At 39.2% G+C, this 22,330-nt stretch overlaps 1 protein-coding gene across 2 annotated transcripts in view; it reads left to right on the top strand.

Annotated features, from left to right (window-relative positions):
- Window positions 1–3,439: 3,439 nt before the first annotated feature.
- The window catches only part of CCDC81 (coiled-coil domain containing 81), a 34,478-nt gene continuing 15,587 nt past the window's right edge, over window positions 3,440–22,330 (top strand). Inside the window, exons 1-7 of one of the 2 annotated variants that reach the window (XM_068555623.1) lie at window positions 3,440–3,518; window positions 9,321–9,382; window positions 10,778–10,934; window positions 14,519–14,775; window positions 16,569–16,648; window positions 18,663–18,784; window positions 20,262–20,385. In XM_068555623.1, coding sequence (XP_068411724.1) covers window positions 3,440–3,518; window positions 9,321–9,382; window positions 10,778–10,934; window positions 14,519–14,775; window positions 16,569–16,648; window positions 18,663–18,784; window positions 20,262–20,385 — 881 coding nt within the window. The remainder of the gene's footprint in view (window positions 3,519–9,320; window positions 9,383–10,777; window positions 10,935–14,518; window positions 14,776–16,568; window positions 16,649–18,662; window positions 18,785–20,261; window positions 20,386–22,330) is intronic. The other variant, XM_068555624.1, reaches the window with a different exon arrangement.

Raw genomic sequence — 22,330 nt, 5'->3', positions numbered from 1 at the left:
AAAATAACCATTGCTAATATTTTTTGTGTATCTTTTCTCAAATATTCTATGTATTTACTAACATATATATTAATATGCATGTATAATTACATATATATGTGTTTTTGGAACAGATAGGATCATATTATAAATACTATTCTGCAACAGGTTTTTACTTAATAATCTTGAAACTTTTAAAATATCAGCACATAAGTGTAATCTTTCTTTTAAGCAAACTCTTAAAAATGTATTTCAAAGTACAGATTTATAATTTTACTAGTTCCCTATGCTGGTTATCTTAGGTTAATTCTAAGATTTAGCATTACAAACAATGTTGCATACACATTTTTTTTTTAATGTATCATGCAGGTATATCCAAAGAGTGAATTATTTGCAGTGGAATTGCACAGTTTGCTCAAGCTTTATTTTCAGCTGAAGTGTATGTAGTTTCAGGATATGAACAGCTCATTGGAAGTTGCTAGTAAACACAGGGTCGTGTGTGTTTCCACAGCCTCTTTTGTCAAGAGACCTTTGACAAAAGGAAAAGATGACCTTGAAAGAAAGGACTTTATCTTTTGTAGATCCTCCTTTGGCCATCTACAAGTCACTAATAATTAGCAGTCATTCATAACCATCTTCTGAAACTGAAGACAGCTTTTCTAGAGACTAAAATTGTCATCACCATAATTCACTCAAAATCTAATCTATTATTCTAGGAAACTAATATATTTTTACAATTCCATTATTCTCTTAAGACAGAACAATAATGCTGATATTGCCACTAAAAATAGCTGGCTGGGCAACTGTTCAGACAAATGTCACAAAAGAGTTTGCCCTTTGCTTGCTGCTGAGCCATTTAGCAGTCTTCTCTGCTTATTTCCCCAAAAGATTTGAGACATCTATGCTGCAAGGACAAGTGCTTCAAGGCACAACACTATCAATAGACTAAAAAGGCAGATGGTAAAAGGGAGGGTGAGGGGAACTTATTTTTCCAAGAAACTAGCTTAAGAAAGGCCCAGACCTTAGTTCTGAGCTTCTTAGTAAACAAGGTAGAGAAAGAGGTTGAGTTATAGAGCTTGCCATTTTCTAGCACAGAGGTTCTCAGTTTTATTAGATAGAACAATTCTTCTTTTCATTAATTAAAAAAAATTTTTTTTTAATTTATTTATTTAATTTATTTATTTTTGGCTGCATTGGGTTTTCGTTGCTGCGTGCGGGCTTTCTCTAGTTGGGGCTGTTCTTCGTTGTGTTGCTCTGGCTTCTCATTGTGGTGGCTTCTCTTGTTGTGGAGCACGGGCTCTAGGCGTGCAGGCTCAGTAGTTGTGGCTCGTGGGCTCTAGAGCGCAGGCTCAGTAGTTGTGGATCACGGGCTTAGTTGCTCCGAGGCATGTGGGATCTTCCCGGACCAGGGCTCGAACCCGTGTCCCTTGCATTGGCAGGCGGATTCTTAACCACTGCGCCACCAGGGAAGCCCTCTTTTTGATAGCAAATATTTTGTAATGCCTTCTTATTATCCTGAAATGAGGTTTATGGATAATACACCATATAATACAGCATACCATTTAAAAAGAATATAAAGTCATAACTCTAGTATATCAGAGAAATTAAAGATAAGTACTGTATAGTAAAATAATACATATTTTAACACATATATGTCCAGGCATGACATATGCTGGAAGGCAAATAAAGTTACCACATGCTTTATCTATAGGAAGAATCACTTTGAATGCAACAGCTACAAATGCAGCTTAGTTCAGGTGTGTTGGCTACTCAGCTACCACCAGCCTAATTGATGGTGATGATATAATTTTCCTAACTGGTGAAGAATTCTTCTTAAATACTGAAAAAGAGTATAGTCTCCCCCCAATATACTTGGGTTTTAAATTCTTAGGAAATTAAGTGATATTGAAATTGAACAAAGATTTCTTTGTATTTACATGTAAAGTGGATTTTTTTCTAGGCTCATAAGCAGCCTTTTTTTTTTTTTCCTTCTTACATGGAAATCTGATGAGATATGAAAAATGGTGCAGAATGTGGAACAGTTTTCACTGTGCAGGACTGCCCTGTGCATTGCAGGCTGCAAAGCATCTCTGGTTTCTGCCCACACTATGTGCCAGAAGTTCTTCCCTCCCACCACCATTGGGACAACCACTTTAGAAATCCGCTTGGCATTATTTGTTAAAATCTGCATTTCTCATGACCCAGGCATCTACTCCTAGTTATATACATATCAGAAATGAGTACATATGTGCATCAAAAATTGTGTTCAAGAATGTTTGCAGCAACATTATTCCTAATGGCTCCAGATGGAAACAACTCACATCCCCTCAACAGAGGAATGGATAAATAGTGCCATAGTCACACAAAGGAATAACATGCAACATTGAAAATGAACAAATTGCTACTGCAGAAACCACGGAGAAATCTCACAACGTTTAGTGACAGAGCCACACACAGAAGAATACATACTGTATGATTCCAAAAGTTCAAACACAGGTAAAACTAGTTTATAGTATTTGTTGGAATAATGCCTGGTGGGGGAATGAAGTGCGTTTCTGTGGTACTGATGGAGTTCTATTTCTTGATCTGGATGGGGTTTACATGGGTGTGTTCGCTTTGTGATAATTCTTTATCAGCAGAGGAGAGAGTATGAAAACAATTCTACAGGATGAGATTGGTTAACTGTAAAAGGAAGGGGGGAAAATGACTGTAATGAAAAAAAAAGTCAACTCCCTCCCCAAACCTACTGCCCTCCATTTCCTATGAGGGGAGCCTAGGAAAAATCAAACCCGAGAAACAAATTCCGGCTCACACTCAAACCCTCAAACAGATCCAGAGACCCAAAAGTCCATCACTCGGGGCAAAAGGTTATTCCCAGATTTTGTCCAAGGTGATTACAAAAGTGACCAAGACTCTTCGCTGCTCAGGGTAAGAGGGTAAGGAAAAAACAAAGTTAAGAACCATTAAGTTACTTCCCAATCTCTTCCCGGGATCACCCGGGCCACCTGGGACCCGAACCACCTAAGGGGGCGGGGCCGAGGCCCTACTCTGACTCCCTGGCAACGGAGCAAGCCTTTGTCTCATCCTAGCAACGCGCTCCTCCCTCCCCTTGGCTGGCCTGCCCTCCCTCGGTCCCCCTACCTTGCTCACCGCTCCGGCTTACACTCTCACTGGGCCACTTGGTGGTCCAGAGGGCTTGGATTTGCACTTTCTGATTCAAGCGCCAGACAGCGCTCTGAGTTCCTGTAGTGGGAGCCTTTCCGGGAGAGCCAGAGTGGGGGAGGGACGGCGAGAAAAAACGTTTAAGAAAGAAAAAAAAAAAAAATCAAGATTTGGTAATTTTTATTTTTAAGACACTTCCAAATTTCCCAGGAGAGTGGGAAAACCACGTTTGTGTAAACTCCATATAAAGAAGGAAGAAAAGAGACCCTTTGAAGACCCAGCCGACTGGGGACTGGAGATGTTGGATACCATCGTCCCTTCCCTGCAGGACCTAGGCAGGCACGTGCTGCACACGCTGCCCTCGCTGAGCAAGGAGGGTAAGCGACATGGGGCAGGGGGCCCTGGGAACGAAACTTTACCTGCTTGGGGGTCAAGGCGGAGACCTTCTTCCCTATCCCTTGTCTCTGGCGGGCCTTGACTGGCCGTGTTGCCTTGGCAGCCTCACGCTGGATGTCCAAATACACTTTCTTTATTGACTTCTTTAATGAGAGAAAAGGGCCAGCTGAGGGTTTTTATAAATTTATTTATTTTACTTTTGGCTGCCTTGGGTCTTCGTTGCTGACAGCGGGCTTTCTTTGGTTGCGGTGAGTGGGGCTACTCTTCCTTGCGGTGCGTGGGCTTCTCATTGCGGTGGCTTCTCTTCTTGTGGAGCACAGGCTCTAGGTGCACCGGCTTCAGTAGTTGTGGCTGGCGGGCCCTAGAGCGCAGGCTCAGTAGTTGTGGCACATGGGCTTAATTGCTCTGTGGCATGTGGGATCTTCTGGGACCAGGGCTTGAACCAGTGTCCCCTGCATTGGCAGGCAGATTCTTAACCACTGCGCCACCAGGGAAGCCCCAGCTGAGGGTTTTTGATTAAACAAGACAATGTATACATAGGGATTAGCTCAGGGACTACTAGCACAGAGTAAGTGCTCAATAAACGTTAGCTAAAACAACCACCCCAAAGGGCTCCTTCTCAGAATTCATGCAAAGACAAGGCTACTTTTGTTGCCAGTGGTATCTTGGGGTTGTGTTGAGAAAGTGAGATAAAACAAAAAAACAAAAAAAAAACTGGGTGTTTGGAAGAAGACCTGACATCTTCTCATAAAAAACTTACTAGGCTTGGTTAAAAACATAGTTTCTTAAAAAAGTGACCCTAAAGTGACACTGAGATCTGTCTACAAGCAACAGGAGCCCTTGGGAAGAAAGGAGCTCCAGAAATGCAAGCTATTATTGCTATTAAGTCATTGTAACTTAGGGATGATGCCTAGGCTTTAACCAAACGATTTTAGGAGACAAAATAAGTAGGAGTACATGCCTCTTCTTTCTCTTTCCCCTGCATCACTCCTATTTTTCCTGTTAATTCTAAAAGAAGTGTTTAAAATAATGGTTTTATGGATTTTTAAATATTTGCCATATTTATAAATTTATATATAATTTCTTCAATTCAAGTATTTTGAGAACTTACTATGTGCTGGGCACTAGAGAACTGATGTTGAGCAAAACCTTGGAATTTACAATCTAATGGGGAAGATACACATTAACCAAGTAGTCACAGAAATAAATATAAATTTACATTTAGTCAGTGCTACTAAGGAGGTGCATGGTACAATGAGAACTTTTAATGAGGGTGAGGATGGAGGTGTGTGTCAAGATTTGCTGAAGAAGGGAAGATTTGAGCTGAGATGTGAAGAATGAGTTGGAATTGTTATGAAACCAAACTTGGGTCCATTTGCCCAATGTGCAGCAAAGTCAATCTACTGACACCAGGTTGTGGTGAAGGAAAGTATAGCCTTTATTGCAGGGCCAAGCAAGGAGAATGGGAAGCTCATGCTCAAAAGAACCGAATTCCTCGATGGCTTTCAGGGAAGGGTTTTTAAAGACAGTGTGAGGGAGAGGGTTGCAGGGTGCATGATCAGCTCGTGTATGATTCTCTGCTTTGTGATGTTGAGGTAACAGGGTGATGTTTCGGGAATCTCAGTTACCAACCTTCTAATTCCAACCTGTCTGGGATCTACATGCTTGTGGTCTGCATGCAGTTAACTTCCTCCACCTGGTGGGGCTTTTAGTATTTGCAAAACAACTCAAGGATATGGCTCAGGACATTATCTTTAGCCCTTGAAGAGGAACTGAAGGTTCTTGATTTTGCTTTATGGCTAAACTCTTATTATTTTGTCTTGCTTGACTGTTTTCCTTCATTTTTGCATTTTCTCACTTCTCTGATTAAATTTGCTCTTTGGAACTCAGGGAAGGCCTAGGAGGCTAAAGCTTTCCTACAAGCAATAGGCAGGGGACACAGAGGGTGGGGGGTTTGTCCCTGGGAAGGCCCCACAGCGTCCTGCTAGGTTTCAGAATTTAGTAGGTGAAATGGATCAGTTGAATAAGGAGTGGAGGGGAGGTGAGAGTGTTCTTGGCAGAGAGAATAGCAAGAGCAAAAGCTCTGGAGGGAGGGAGCATGATGTGATTGAGGAGCTGAAAGAAGGTCAACATGCTCTGTGGCGCTATAGCTGCACTAGGGAATGTGTTCGTAAAGGAGGCTGGAGGGAAATGGAGGGGTCAGGTTAGGCATGGCCTCACAAGTCACGTTAAGGATGTTGGCTTTTATGTTCAGCCTGAGGGGAAGCTGTTAAGTGTTTTGAGTGGAGCTAAAGGAGGAGCTGAATGACATGGTCAAATTTGCGTTTTGAGGAGACTGGTCTGATGGCAATGTGGAGAATGAATTGGAGGGTCAAGAATACCTATAACAGTAACCTAAGTGGGAATGAGTCATCTGAATTCACTCTTGGTTTGAATTGGTAGCAGTAAAAACGGAGAGAAGTGGACAGACTGAAAGGCTATTTGGAGAAAAACTCTACAAATTATAGTGATGGACTGGATATAGAGGTGACAGAGAAGGGGAGTTTCAAGGATGCCTTCTGAGTCCCCGGCTTATATAACTGAGTAAATGATGGGACCATTTGTTGAGATTGAAACCCTGGGAAAAGGACAACATTTAAGGGAAGGGAAATCCAAGTTAAAGTGCCTTCGTGAGATATCCAAGAAGGCAGTTGGGTACACAGGTCTGCAACCTCAAAAGACCAGAGGGTGTCTGGGCTTCTAAATAAACATTTGGGGTCATCTGCATATTGGTGGTCATTAAAGCCCTGGGCATAGATGTGACTGCTTAGGCAGAAAGTATAGAGTGAAAAGGGAAGGCGGCTTAGGGTTGTGTCTTGAGAAACTCCAACATTTAATGGCTGGGTTGAGGAAGGTAGGCTTGCAAAGGAGACTGAGAAGAAATACCTAGAGAGGTAAGAAGAAAACCCAGGAGAGAGTAGTGTCACAAAAGCCAAAAAGACAGGGGCTTAAAGGAGGAGGGAGTGGTCAGAGAGGTGAACAATTAAACAAGTCCATTGAATTTATTGACAAGGAGACCATTGGTGATTTCAGCAAGAGCTTTATTGATTGAATGACAGAAGCAGAAGTCAAATGGCTATTTACTTAACTTTCACAAATGACCCACTGTAAAGGAGATGAAGATAAACTCCCAGTATCAGCAAAACACACAAATTAATTTTTCATCATTGTGTGTGTTAAGGCCTGCTGCTTTCATATGTTTCACCAAAGTTTAATATTATGTAGTTATAGTACTTAGAGGGTACCATCATCATTTTACAGATGTGAACTGGTTGAAAGTATTGAAGACTACACAGCCAGCAGTCCATGAAGGCAGGAAGGCTGTAGGTCTTCAGACACACAGCACACTGGTGTTTCCACTGTACTGTGCTCTGGGAATATGTTTCCTTGTGCAAATCACTCTGTAATAATTTGCTGTGTTTGTATATCAGTATTTTAATTTTAGAAGGTGTTTTATAAAGTCAGGGGGCTTGTCTTTTGATATTAATATCTATTTCAAGTATATATTATTCTATAATTACATAATGGGCACTTGGCCCTTTTTTTAATAATGATTATAACTAAGATACAGTATTCCTGCTTGGAATATACTTGGCATTGTGTTTAAAAATATGGTTTTGAATGCACAAAATGTTTAGAATTTGAAGTCAGATGAAGGTTGAATTGAATATAGAACGTATGTTCAGGGATTATTTCTTGTGATTCTTGGTATTTCAGTATCTGATTAAAATAAATAATAACCTCAGCTTTCCTAAAAATATAAAAGTAGCATATTCTTTAATTTGCTTTTTAGACTGGATTAAAATTATTTTTCTTTTGAGATTTAATGATACCTTTTCTGACACTTTGGGATATAGAAAACATCAAAGTTAGAAATCACAGTCTGTAAGATTTCCAAATCTATTCCATTTGAATTGCAGGAGTCTAAAACTTCTTAAAGGAAATCTTGTACATGTTTTCCTTTTCCTTCAGTGAAAAATATCAAATTTCAGTTCAGAATAATAACTCTGCTCTTATATGACTTTGCCTATTAGATTTTATAGAGTAAAACGACACAGGGGACTTGAATGTATCATTCAAATGAGGAAAGACAGTCTTCAAATTTCTAATTAAGCTCAGTCAAGTCTTTCCACTAGGGTTTGGTTGCAAGCTATCTAGTTTCTCCTGGCCCTAATTAAATCATTTCCTTTGGTTAGATTGTTTTCCTGAAATTTGAGCTTCATATCACAAGTCTAGGTGAAAGGCTTCACAGTTTTGCTTTGAAAAGTCTCCATGTAAGTCTGGATATTGAGATTCTGTATCATTAGTGAATTAATAATATTTTTAGTCATGATGAAAATTTGAACTCAGAAAACAGTTGGGACTTTTTGAAAGCCCTTCTTAGTTCTTAGCAGCCAGCAGTAGAATCCTTTTGTCTGCGGGGGTGAGGAGCAGTGGGAAATGCAGTAGGATGGGATAGAATAGAAGAAATACCTGATTATCGTAAACTGTATATCCGTGGTTTGGAGTGAAGGGCGGAATCTTGGCATTTGGCTCACTGTAGCATGCAGCCCTAGTTTTCTTGGTGACTGAGTAAGTTTCCATCACCCAACTTGTTCCTAGATGCTCATAAGAGTCACTGCTACTTCTTGTTGCCTAACCTGCTCTTTCCCTGGCATATTAAAAATATTTATAACCCTGATATACTGGATTAAAAGACTGCAATTTGCTGCTGTAGGTAGTGGTTTAAACCATTAGGAAAAACAGTTATACCAATAAATCAAGCAGTTTCTAAAATGGGGAAAGAATTGGTTTTTGTCCCCAACTGCATCTATGACCTGAGGTGGCAACCTGGTAAATGCCACTGTTCTTGATCCTTTATTTTGAGAATTAAAACATAACACTCTTTTCATTTGTCAAGAGTTCATCAGTGGAACGTATCTGTAATAAACTCCTGACTAGGTTTGGAATGGAAATGTCAACACAGACATAGTTTTCTATATTTATGAATATTAGTTATAACTAGAGTATACCTTCATATCGTACATTAACACTTGAGTTATTGGTAACTACTTATTTTTCTACCACAGTTTTTTGGGAACACAGCTCAGAACAAGAAAATAAGCCTAGAAGGCCTCCCTTTGACCATTCAAAAGCAGAAAGTGCAAAGTACTAGTAGCAGAGAGAAGCAACAGCTGGAGTCCAACGGTGACAAATGAGAGTGAAAAGCAGAGTCAAGAATTTAGCCAAAATAGAAGTACAGAAACAGTGTACAGACAACAGCCTTTCATGCCTTAGTGGCCCCTGGCCGTCTTCCTGTGTTATAGAATGGTGCAAGAATGAATGTTCATGTTAATCAGATACTAGAGTAGACCCTTAGAGGTTTGTTGAATGGGTCATTAATAAAAGGCTATATTATACTTGGTTAACTCTATTTATAGAATAAAGGGAAAGGAGTGACAGATTTCTCTTTATTCTAGGAGGATTTTCTTCAGAAATTTCTTCTTCTTTCCCTCCCCCTCCTCCCTTCCTCCCTTTCCCCCATCCTTTCCCTCCTCCTCCTCCTTCACATTTTGGGAACTTAAAGGGGTAAGCTTTACTTACCAGGAAAATTAACTTTGGAGAATGACCTTATTTTCTGTTAATTCTAAATTAATTAGAAATTACTGTTATTGTATTCTGCATTTACATTTTAATTTATTAACACTAAGATACTATCACAGGGGTGCTCTCATAAATTATTTTTTGTTTCCTTTGAATTTCAGAAGTCTCTACTATCTGGGGGCATGTGTCAGAATTCGTGGAACGGCAGCTATCCCTACACAAGGTAGGATTTATACTTTAACTTTAATGTAGGAAGTCAAAGAATCTTTCCTCCTTGGTCTCATATAGTTTTGCTGGGAGCAGGATAGCAGACTTTAGAGCCACTCAGTTTAACTTGCAGTTTTGGGATTTTATGATGCACACACTTAGGACTTGTGGGTAGTAGATTTAACAAACACGGATTTCACCCTTAGGTAATGAATTTGAAAGTTCTGCTCCCCTGGTGATAGGAAGTGTATCGCTGGTCAGCCTGGGTGCATGTAGACGAACTAGGTGAATTCTGTTCATCTGTGATCTGATAGTTCCTGGCGTGGCTATAGAAGGATATGATGCTTTTTGTTTTGCCTCTTTGCAGGGGATGGATTTTAATTGAACTATAAGAAGGCAGTCAGGAACTGAACTCAACTTGCCAAAAGTGAGAAACTTTGCCCAGGGCTGGGCTATTTCCTCCCATCAAGTCTTGTTTGGATGCCAAAGAACTGATTGGAGATCTGGGGAGTTTGGAGGGAGCTGGGATGTTGTGAAAGTTTTATAGCCTGCTCAGAGGTCCCAATATGACAGCTCTTGAGCTGAATTCATCCTTGAAACCTATTTTATTTGGTCTGATAATTTGAATTAGTCATGAGCACTTAAAATTGGAAGAGTTTATACAAAGATTTGTATCTATTTTCTCAAAAAATCAGCAGATTAATGATACCGGTTTTCCTTCCCTACATGTGACACTTGGCTGGAGCTGACAAGGGGCTTTCCCCTTTAGATGGGGCATGCATTCCTTAGCCATCACATTCTCTGGCTTGATACCTTCACTCCGTTGCATTCTTTCTTTGCTCCTTTAGGCATTTGAGTTTGTAACCCTTGATGTATGATATTTCCAGGGAGACAGAGACCCAGTGTGAGAGCCAGAAGTGTTTGCTTCTACCCTCAGCCAAGATCACCACACTGCAGCATGTGTCTTGGATGTTTTGTGTTGTCTGATTTTAAGTGAGGGACATAAAACCTAAAAGAATGAGAAAGCAGAGATTCTCATGACCCCTTAAATCCCCCTCCGATGGCAAGGGATTAAAATTTAAAATGCCACACAATTTAGGACAAGAGTAATCTTAGATATAGATTAAAAGTAGCTATGGCATCCATACAAGTTTTCTTAGTCGTCATAGCCTTTGAATGATATGGAGATGAAGGATCAGAAAAGAATCGTGGATTGATATATTTTATACTGATTTGAAAACTTAGAGTCATAAAATACTAAAGCTGTAAGGAATCATAAAGATCATTGAATTTTAAGGCCCAAGCTTAATTCTCTTCATGTTTTTTGAGATAACAGTGCTAAGGATTATTTTTCTTTACATTTACAGTGAATTCTCTTTGTTGTTTTTTTCCCCCTTCTTTGTCTGCTCAGGGAGTTCAGATTCCAGGACTTGGAACTTTCACTTTCACGAGACAAAAACTTGAGGTGGGAAACAACAAGTTTATTCTAATTCAGAGGCCCATGTTTATCATGGCGGAGAAGTTAGTACAGATCCATGGACTCAAACAAAACAAAGTATATACTCCTGGTAAATATATTTCATTTTTAAGACTTTCCCAGAAGGTGACCAGCCTGGGGATAAAAATGAAAGGGCAAAGCTTGGCCAGTTGCTGCTTTATTGGTTTCTTATTTGAGGAGCTCTCTTTTCACGTGGTACATTTGGCAGAGGGAGTGGCCAAGGTAGGAAATTATATACAGTCTTCCTGTGGGCCATTTTAAATCTCAGTAGCTTAAAACCTGATGTGACATCAAGGCAAATTTATATAAAAGCCACATCTCCAAGTCATACAGATTTTTATTCATATTTCAGATCCTAAGAAATTAAAAGTGGTTATAAAGAAGAGAAAGTTAGTTAGGGTCACAGGTTGGAAGAATCGCAGTTAATATCAGCTCAGAAAAGATTACTGTGTTTCTATTATATATAATCTAAATTATTAAAATTTAAAAGTTATTAGAAGCTTAATAATTCCGTAAAGACTTAATACTGTATACACCTCTTGCACCCTAAAATCTTCCTTCTTTCTTCCCTTCCTTGTTCACTCCCTCCTTTCCTCCCTCTTTTCCTTCCTTCCTCCCTCCCTTCCCTCCTTCCTTCCTTCCTTCCTTCCTTGCTTCCTTCCTTCCTTCCTTCCTTCCTTCCTTCTACAAATATTTACTGAGGGCCAACTATGTGTCAGGCCTTGTTCCAGGTGCTAGAGGCATAGTGGGAGATGTGATGCCTGCCACAGGACGCTTGAATTCCAGCTTTAATGTGTGGCTTTCTGACACCTGCCCTGGTTACTTAGAGGCCTTTGGGGGCTTCCTTCCTAATTTCTGGTTGTGTTCCTTTTGATCTTCGTTATCATGCCCTCGTGCATCAGACTCAAATATGGATGAAGAGAGATCGTCTACCCCCAATGCCAACAGGTGAAAAGGCTGAAACTTTCCTTTATGTTAACATCCCTGAAGGTTAATTTTCAGAGTAACTTTCCACCAAAAAAAATGATATATTGGAAAAACAAACAAACACCAACAAACTATACTTAGAATTCATTATGCATATATTCTGTATGGTGAGTTTGATGGATTTTCCAGCCTATTTTTTAATCTAGAATGTTATGACAGAAGAAATGTAATATCCTAATTCATCAAGAACCTACCAAATGAAGTGAAAATAAAGCCAACTTTTTTTGCAAAAACATTTGTGCCTTAGAACAGGACTTATTTTGCACCTTGGATTTTGTAGTGTGGTCCAAAAAAGTACTTTAGATTTATAATTAATTTTTTGATGAGGTGGAGGAAATTTCAGAATTAAACATGTATGATTGAACTCATTTATAAGAACAGAGACAGTTTAGCTTTTTTTTTGGCCATGCTGCACGGCTTGTGGGATCTTAGTTCCCCGACCAAGGATCGAACCCGGGCCCTTGGCAGTGAAAGCACGTAGTCCTAACCACTGGACCGCCAGGGAATTCCCGACAGTTTAGCTTTGGGGTGACGATTCTTCATCATTAATTAGGTAACTAATCAAACATTGTACAGTGATTCTTAAAGATTATTAAGACATGGTCCTTGCTTTGAAGAGCTCAGAATCTAGCATGGTAGATAAATATATAAGAAAATGATGCAACATGATTAAGTGCTGTAAAAGCAACATTGATCAGAACTGGGTCATTGAGCAGAACTGGATCAATGCCAGGGGAGCCCAGAGGGGAGGATGCCTAACTCTGCTTGGGGAGATTTAGGAGGATGACATGCCAGGAGGTCTTAAAGGATGATAAGATTTTGCTGGCAGTGGAAGGCATTTCAGGAACAGTATGAACAATTCAAGCATAAGGGAAAGAGTGAAGCCTGTTAAGGGAATAACAGATGCTTCTGTGTGGCCGGGGCCACATAGAGGGAAGTAAGAGGTTTGTAAGTGTAAAATTGTGAGGAGCCTTATATGGTTTGATAAGGACTTTGGAATTCATCCTCGAGGCACTGAGGAGCCACTGAAATTTTTTGAGCAGGGGTTTATCTGTACTGGTCCAGCTTTTAGTTTAGGAAGGTAGCTCTTTTAAGTAAAGTAGTTTGGTAAAATATGTGAAAGCCTGAATGAAGGCAGTGGCAATCAGGAGGAAGATGAGGGAATCTACTCATGAGATATTTCAGATGTAGAACTGGTGGGATTTGGTTACCAGTGGAGATCGGTGGGTAGCAAGAGGAAGGAAGGTATTTAGGATGACTCAGGTTTCTCAGAGAATAGATGGATACTCATGCCATTAACTGCCATAGGGAATGAAGGGGAAGTCAGGCTGTGGTGGCAGATAAAATAATGAGTTTGCTTTTGGACATGTTGAATTTGAGATTCCTATCAGGATGTTTAGGTATAGATAATTTCAGAGGTCAGGAGAGGGGTGGAGACTAGAGGTCAGGATTAGGATAAATTTACCCAGGAGACAATATAAAGTAAGAAGAGGAGACCTACAAAGACAAAATCCTGTTAAAACAAACAAACACCATCTTATAAGAAGCAGAAGGGGAAGGAAGCCAGCAAAAGAGACCAAGGAGGAAGAAATTGGAGAGCCAAGAGTGGTGCCATGGATACAAGAGAAAAGCGAGGGTATAGCCCACAGAAGTTACAGAGAAGTCATGAGAATGAGATTTGCAACGTCTCTGCTGGCTTGTCCATCATGAGATGACAGCATCCTTATATAAATGGGCTGGAAGGCAGATTGCAGATAGGCGTTGGGCAAATGGGAGGGGAGAATCTAGGGGGAGATGGTATAGAATCACCATTAAATTGTGCAGGAGGCTGTGGGCTGATATAGGGAAGCTTGTGTATTGTAGAGCTGGTAATTCTCATCATCCAGCAGTAGTAAACATTGGAAAGGCTCTAAATTAATGTTTTGCCGAGTGAATGTTTAGAATGTCCCTATCTTCTCTCTGTCCTGGTCCTCTATCAGTGGACCTTGCCTACTGTCTCTCTTTCAATTTATCATCTTGATCATCTTTCCTATTTTCCCTCTTTTCTGACTTGTGGACCCTGCATAGCTCCTATATCTGTTCTAGTTGAATAGACCCTGTGCTTACTTTCATGCTAGATATAACCATATTCCCCTGCACTGCCATTTATGGACTCATTAGAGAGGAAAATCTGGCTGCAAGTCACTCAGACTGATACCCTCTGATAAGACCCACTTTTGTTTGAAAGGTAACTTCTAGTGGAGATAACTATCTTTTCAAAACACTTAATGTTTGTAGATATTTATAATCATTTAAAAATGATATGATAACTGGAGGAGAGAGGCAGATATTGCTGCAGCGTGTCCTGAAAGGGGACTGAAAACTTCAGAAAACCCTCTGATGAAGAGGAACAGTTAGCTATAAATATGTCTCCAAGAGAAAGTAAAAATCTTGTCTGGAGTATTGCTTAGGAAGCTATTTGTTCTTATTCTGAGCAAAAAACATTCTACTTTTAGGGAAAATTGTATTGATTAATATCTAGTAATAGGGTACAGCTAAAGGCTTCACATGGACAGTTCTATTTTTGAGTATTAAGTGAGAATCAGATAATTATTTGTGAGTGTTTATATGTCCTTGTTGTAATTTCCACTTCTTTCCCCTCACCCCAACTGTCTTTTTCTCCTCTAGGTGATATCCCAGTCGTTCCACTTAATTTTGTCATGATATCTCTAGAGGGTCCATTTAACAGAGATACGGTGGAAAGATGTGTGAAGGAGACGTTGCTTTTTTTATCACGATCCATTTCCACCAAACAAAACGTGGAGTTTACGTTCAAAGGAATTGGGGTCCTCGTGATCAAAGATGGCAAAGTGAAGATGAGATTTTATAAGGACTTCCTTTGTACAATGGATGGAAGTGGGGCTTTGGCGAGAGCCCTAGCAAATGTAAATTAATATTTTCCTTCTCCTAACCCCTTTCCTGATTGTAGCTCTGAATCATCTGTAAATGGGTCATCTTTAAGAAAAACTAAGGTTGACATATTTTGAATGGCAGTTACCCCAAGTCAAAGAAGTACTTGTTTATAGATGATTAACTCTCTGACAAAAAAGTTAGAGGGGCTAAGGAACTTTAAGTTTTAATTCAATGCCACCTGAAAAATATAGTGATAGAAACTCTTATAATTCTGAACATTTTATGATACCTTATGGTTTAAAAAATTCTTCCTCGTATATTATTTCATTTGAGTCTCAAAACATTATAAAACCAGAATCATTATCCTGATTTTACCAATGAGAAAAATGGGGACTCAGAGAGGTTATGTGGGAACCTGAAGTCAGGGTGCCCTGCCGTAGAACTGAAATTCAAGCCCAGACTTCCTAATTACTCTTTTTGTGCTGATTACACTATTTTATTTCAATGAAAGTCTACAGAAAAATCACATTCAAGTCATGGAAATGTATCTTTAGCTTTTAATTTGCATTGTTGTAGAAGAAATTTCATAATTGACCCATCACTGTTAACCGTGAAGTAGCTGGTGTGACCTTCATGCTAAGTTGGACATAGCAGACTTTAAGGAGGCAGTTAAACAGTCAATCAACAGGACTCACTGAATCTTAATGTACTAAGTTTGTATGAGCGAATTGGATTATCATGAATGTTATGTAATCCTGTGTCCCATAGAGCAAAAGCCAGACTTTTAAATGAAAAAGCTATGAAAGGAAAGGTTATAAATATGGTTTAAGAGGTCTGGCTGGAAAGAAGCTGCTTTAACTGCCCGAATGTATTTAATCATGGAACTTTAGGTTGAGTCAACATTCATTAATGTCCATAAAACACATTTTGGGAAACTGCTATGAAGTTGTGAGAGTGACTGTTTTTCTCCCAAATGTTCCATAACGTAAACCTGAGTGCTGTCCTGCAGAAGAGGTCTCTTGGGAAGCTGTGTGCTAACTTCACTGATGCTGTTTCTGCTCGAAATATTTTTAAAACTTCTACTTTTGGAATCCCCTTCAAAGCCTTTTATAAACCATATCATTAATCCAAAAAGAATAACTTTATATATCATTCTATACTAGTATAATTTAATAATGTGATTATTATCTGTTAGTATATATTTTATAACTTATATATTATAATTATATAATTATAATTTAAATCCTATATCATAGTATATATTAGAATATTATTATATATAATAATTATAAGAGCCGCTATTTGTGGAATGCTTATATGTGCTAGCCACTTATATACAGTACCTCATAAAAATCCTGTGACTCTGATCCTATTATTATCCCCACGTACCTAAGGTCTAAGGCTATGTGGCTGTTAGCGGTGAGAGGATTTAAACATGAGGATGCCTGACTCCAAAGCCCTTCTCTTAACTACCCAGTTTTAGAGTTATTTGGGTCAAGAGTGGAATTAGCCAGCTTGCTCATTTTCCTGAGAGTTTTAGCAAGTCGGCTGTCCTCTTAAAGATGTCTGAAAGGAGCTGTCAACTCTGAGGGCAGTTTCCAAGGAGGAAATGGGTTGAGAAAAGGCAGCATCAATGGAATTGGTAGGCGACCATGCAGGGTGACTACTTTGATAAATGAGATCATTCCTCATTGCATTTTAAGCTCTAGGCTTTGAGCACTAAACAAAAATAACAGTAGAGAGTATCATGGTAGTTTGAGGCTTCTGAGCACCCTGTGTCCTGGACCACAGCCCAAGTATAACCTGTCTCTGTCCCTGTCCCCAGAGGCCTGACACTGTGGACTCAGTGTTGTCTAGCAGAGAATCCTTGGGGAAGCGGCCCAACAGCATGCTTTCATTTCCAAGGTCAGTGCTTTCCTCCACAGGTTCCTCCAGGCACAGCAATCCTTGGGGACCTACTGATGGAACTGGACAGTGTGTCACACTTGAGTTTTCTAGCTCATGCTCTCTCTCTCTCTCTTTATCTCTCTCTGTTGCTCTCTCAGTGCTCCAACAAATAAGAGTTTATTGCATACACTTTCTGTAGTTAAGTTAAAAAACAACGGCACTTAGGATACTGTTCTTTTAAACTACTCTTGGTCCCCTGGAAATTTTCATACTACCTCCCACCAACCTTAGTCCTTGCAGTGTTAGTAAAATTCTTCTCACCTGCTAGGCTTTGCTCTACCTTTCACCCCTTCCTCTGACCTAGCTTCTTCCTTGTCGTGCAGTCTAGACTACCTCCTCTCTGAGCTCTGTTTTTTACCACTGAAACAGCTAGAAAGACAAGGTACAGCTTCACTCCAAGAGCATAGTGGGCATTACCAGCGGCTGCTGCTGACAATGATTATAATAATGATAATGATAACAATAATGATAACAATAACAATAATAGTTATCATCTATGGAGCACTTACTAGATGCTAGGTATTGTTAAGCACTTTCTCAGTAGTCGTGTATTTAATCTTTACTACAACCATTTGAGATGCATATTATAATTTTATTCATTTTATAGAGGAGCAAAATTAATTGTAATTTTAATTCTTTTTTTAATTTTTAATTAAAAAAATTTTATTGGAGTATAGTTGATTTACAATGTTGTGTTAGTTTTAGGTGTACAGCATGTAATTGTAATTCTTTTTTTTTTTTTTAACAAGTGAAGTGACAGGATGCAGTATTAAAAGCACTGGAATAGGAGTCAGGAGACTTGGGTTTTATTTCCAGTTTGTTCATTACTTACCCATTATTAGCTCTTAATCATGTTTTTAATCTTAATTGCTGTGCCATTAACTACTATGCATTTTGGGTAAAGGAAGTTTGGGAAATAGTAACCAGCTTCCCAAAGTATTATTTTCTCTCTCTCTCTCTTTTTTTTTTTCTCATGTTTTTGAGTCTGTGACATCCTCTTGTGTTTGTTGGTTTGGAACAAGTCCCTCCTGGAAAAACTGTATGCCACAGGCCTCAGCAAAATCAGTGTAAGGGGGAGAATAAGCCTTAAAGATTAATGAGTCCAATCCCCTCATCTTACAGATGAAATGGTTACAAAACTGAGGGGCCAATCCAGAAATAAAACCATGGCTCCTGACTGTTTCAGTGTTGTTTCCATTGTAGCATGTTGCCTTACTCATTAAATATAAATCAGTGGTTTACAAATAGTTTTATTTTGATTATATTTTGGAAGGCAAATTTGACTGTCCTCTTGGACATAGTTTGGCTTAAGCAATCCAGGAGGGAAATAATTGCAGTTAGTTAAGGAACAGAGATGGAAGTTCCTGTCAAATAGAGAGCCTGGAATTGGACATGAGGACTCAAATATTCAAAACAGCTGTAGGTGTTTCATTTATTTGAAGTTTGGCCCTTGAATTTACTGCAAGTATCGCCTCTTGAAAAGAAACTCTACAACTACACACACCAACTAAACAAATTCCTTCCTCCCTTGCCTTTGCAAGTCCCTCATTTTTGCCTGGGGAGAGGATGGAGAAGTGGGGAGGAGAAAGAGGGAGGAGAGGAGTGGTTATTTCTGGGCGTACCCTGCCTACCAGGCTATGAATCCTTGCCTTCAAGCTATCCAATGACTACCTTTCACTGTTTCAGGCCTATGGCATCTGGTTACAGAACTAGAAAAGACAAATTCAAGCTGATATAAAAAACAAAACTTAAATCCAGGCCTTCAAAGCAATTTATCTATATAAAAAGGGGGAGGGTCATGGTTGGCTCCCAAAGAGAATGAGTCCATGATTTGAACTTAGTAAATAAAAGCACTTGCCCCCTTGAGAGAAGTAGGCTTATTTCATTCAGAAGCAGTGAGCAAGCTTGGCTGCTTCTCAGAATTGAGAGTTTACACAGTCACCTATGGACAAATATCTTGGTTCATTCCTAGGATTGAGCTCAAGGAGATGGAGAACAAACTGCCTATGGAGACCACTGTAGAAGAAGGTGGACAGAATGGACAAAGGAAGAGCAAGTTAAAAGACCAGTCAGACAAAGAAGAAGGTGTCCGAGGTAGGTCGATGATTTCTGGGTATAATCTGTCACTCTTTACTACTTATGAGCCAAGCCATGCTGCTTAGCGACTCCTATGGCCAAAATAAATAAAGTTAGTTTCATGAATAATCACTGTATTCTTCTAACAAACATCTTCTATTCCTGGAATCTTGTATCTCACCTTAACCACTTTATGACTCTCAGACTCTTAAACTGTGATCTCTTTGCTGGCTCTGCACGGCTCAAAACTCAGCTGCCTACAAGGTCCAGGCAGCTAACGTGAATGCATGAACTGGGCTGGATGTCACATGATAGGGAGACATGTTAGCATAAATAATAATTTTTATGAAAAATGAAGAGAGGTAGTTTTATATCTTTGATATCTGGCTTTATAGAAGATAGTGGATTCTTATATCTGCGTCTTCATATAATCTGGTGTGATATGTTGTTTTGATTGAAGCATGTGAAGAAAATCTTAGGACTTCAACGACTTTTTGAAAGGGTCCTAGGGATCCCCAGAGGTTGCCAAACTACCCTTTGATAAGGTAGTCTAGCAGATTATTGATTTGTGGAAATGTGGGCCAAGTGGTAGCAAATTTTCTGATTCTTCAAGAGAAGCAGATATCCTGACATATGAAATCTATTGACCATTAAATTTTGGCAACCAATTTACATTGAAACAAAAATGCTAACTGGGCCAAACAAAATATATATCAATGCGTAAACATTGGCTTGTGTATGTTGGTTTTGTGACATGTGGCCTACAGGATTATATACAAACTTTTAGCCTAATACACGCTTTCATTCTTTAGCTTCATTTGTCACTGTTCCTTACGGACTCTTTCTTTGAGCAAAATTGTCTATTCATGCTCTTCTAACATGCCTTGCCCTTCCTCAACTTCATGCTTCTCTTCACTCTTTTTCTCCTGCCTGGAATTCCCTTCCTTTTTTTACAGTCTATCCCAATCCTACTCTCCTCTTTGTACCCTTTTCACATCTCACTTCCTCCTTGAAAACTTCTCTCATCAGTGGATTCTGAAGTGGCTTCTCTCTTCTCTGAACATTAGAGATGCCACCATTTATTTGAGATTTAGACATTCTGCATCACTGTCCTGAGTTGCTATTTATATAATGTGTGTAAATCACTTAGTACTGTTGGCTGGTGGTTAAGACCTCCACAAATGACAGCTCTCATGTTTTCTGTTTATATCTTATTTTTCCTCTTCAACTGTATTTATTGAAAGATCTTTAAGGGCAGAGACTTGCCTCTTTGTATTTTCTAAAGTGCCCGGCCAGAGCTTTGCATGTAATAAATATACAGCAAAAATGTATATATTTTTTAACCACACTAGGGCAAGGGACAATAATTTAAAGATAAGAAAGTTATCTTATGTGAACAATTTCCCTAGTAAAATTATGAGTTTTAAAAAATCTGTGTTAAGTACAAACCGCCTATGTAGAGTTGAAAGGAAACTCACTTTCATTCATTCTACAGAGATCTTATCACCCAAGGTAATTCAAGATAGACAAGCTATCTCCCCCGCCAAAGCGACAAATGTCAGTTTCCCGCAGAAATTGGAGCAGAATGGGAGTGGTGGGAAGAATACGAACATTGAAAGGTAATGCATTGGGTATTTTCGTTCTTTCTTTCTTCCTCCCTCCCTCCCTCCCTTTCTTTCTTTCTTTCTTCTATTCTCTCTCTCTCTTTCCTACACTGTGTCTTCGTTGTGGCACGTGGGTTCTTCTTTGTTGTGGCGTGTGGGCTTCTCTAGTGCTAATTGTGGCACGTGGGCTCCAGAGTGCTCGGGCTCAGTAGTTGTGGCACGTGGCCTTAGTTGCCCCACAGCACCTGGGATCTTAGTTCCCAGACCAGGGATCGAACCTGCATCCCCTGCATTGGAATGCGGATTCTTAACCACTGGACCACCAGGGAAGTCCCTGGGTATTTTTTGTGTTGCACTTTACTAAGTATATTTTCAAGTCCTATCTTGATGCAGGGAATTTTAAATAAGTGTTCATTGATTCATTCCTTCATCCACTATTCTTGATGCTACATTCTAGGTGCTGGGGATAATCAAGACGACCAGGGCTCACAATCTGTGGGAAAGCCAGAGTGATAAATTATGATTCAGCAGGATAAATGTTATGACAGAGGTGGAAACAAAATAGTACAGAGGAGGAAACATCTAACTTTCCTTCTGGATTTGGGAAAACCTGTCTTGCTTTCTGAGTGTGTGGATATTATGATGTGACACAGGTTCATATTTAGATCCAATTGGAAAGCATTTTTGCCAAACGTGGCTGGCACTCAATAAATGTTCTTCGAGCAAATGAATGTATTACAATTTATGATGGTCCTGCTTTCTTCTTATATCAGAAGATTTCTATTTTCTCCTCTCCCTTTGTGTAGGATATTTTTAAGACCTCAGATCAGAGCTTATGGTTCTGATAAGTATCTATTGAGCATCTACTATATATCTTGCACTGTGCTGTCAACTTTCAATTTATTAATGTCACAATATATCAGCTATCATATGTGTAATTTAGGTGCTTTGTGGATTCCTAAAGTCATGTTCAAAACCCTAGGCGTGCTTCTTTTGAGTAATCTCGTTATGAAAGATAATTGAGAATTAAATGCCTAGTACTTTGGAATTTAGTTCAATCCAACAAACATTGAACACCACCGTGTGCCGGGCACTATTCTGGACACTGAAGCTATAGAGCTATGAGACATATAAACCAACTTTCATAAACTTAGTCTTGTAGAGACATTGAGGCTAAAGAAATAATGCACGTGATGAAGATAACAAAAGAAAGTACAGAGGCTGCAAAGAGGAGGGAGTAATTATTAGGGATTCCTAGTAAAGGCTTCTTATAGAAGTTGACCAATGTTTTTTTTTGGCTTTTGTTTTTTTTTTTCTGATTATTAAAGTAATACATCTTTATCACAGAAATTTTGGAAGAAATGAGAAAAGCAAGAGATACAAAACAATCACCCATAAGCCCACTAAATAGAGGAAACTTTCTGTAATGTTATGGGTGTACATCCTTCATTTCAATGCATATATAATATGTACATATATTTGTACTTGAAACATATAGATACATTTGAAACAAAACTGAGATCATATCATATGAACCTTTGCTACACAACAAACAGTGGTGAAAATTTTGCTATGGCTTTAAATATTCTAAAACATGAACAAATGGTTTCTCATCATCTCATTGATTAAACCTTTTGTTTAGCCCATCTCCTGTGGGTTACTTAGATGGTTTTTAGTTTTTTATATTATGAATCATGTTGTAACAAATATAATCACACATAATGCTTTGCACACACCTGCGTATTCTGTAGGATAAAAACTTTGAAGTGAAATTTCAGAGATAAGGGATGAGCCCATTTTTCACGCTTTTGATACACATTACGGGTTATCCTCAGGAAGATTGTACCAAATTATCTCCCCAGTAGCAGTAATGTGAGGGACTGCTGTGTTCTCTACAGCTTTGCTAATACTGGACACTGTACCCTCCACGCACCCAGGGTAAAAGCTAAAGTCATTACTG

This window comes from Eschrichtius robustus, chromosome 11 (assembly GCF_028021215.1).
Source record: "Eschrichtius robustus isolate mEscRob2 chromosome 11, mEscRob2.pri, whole genome shotgun sequence".
Lineage (NCBI taxonomy): Eukaryota > Metazoa > Chordata > Mammalia > Artiodactyla > Eschrichtiidae > Eschrichtius > Eschrichtius robustus.
The sequence above is the reverse complement of the archived record's forward strand: the minus strand, read 5'-3'. Positions and strand labels throughout refer to the sequence as shown.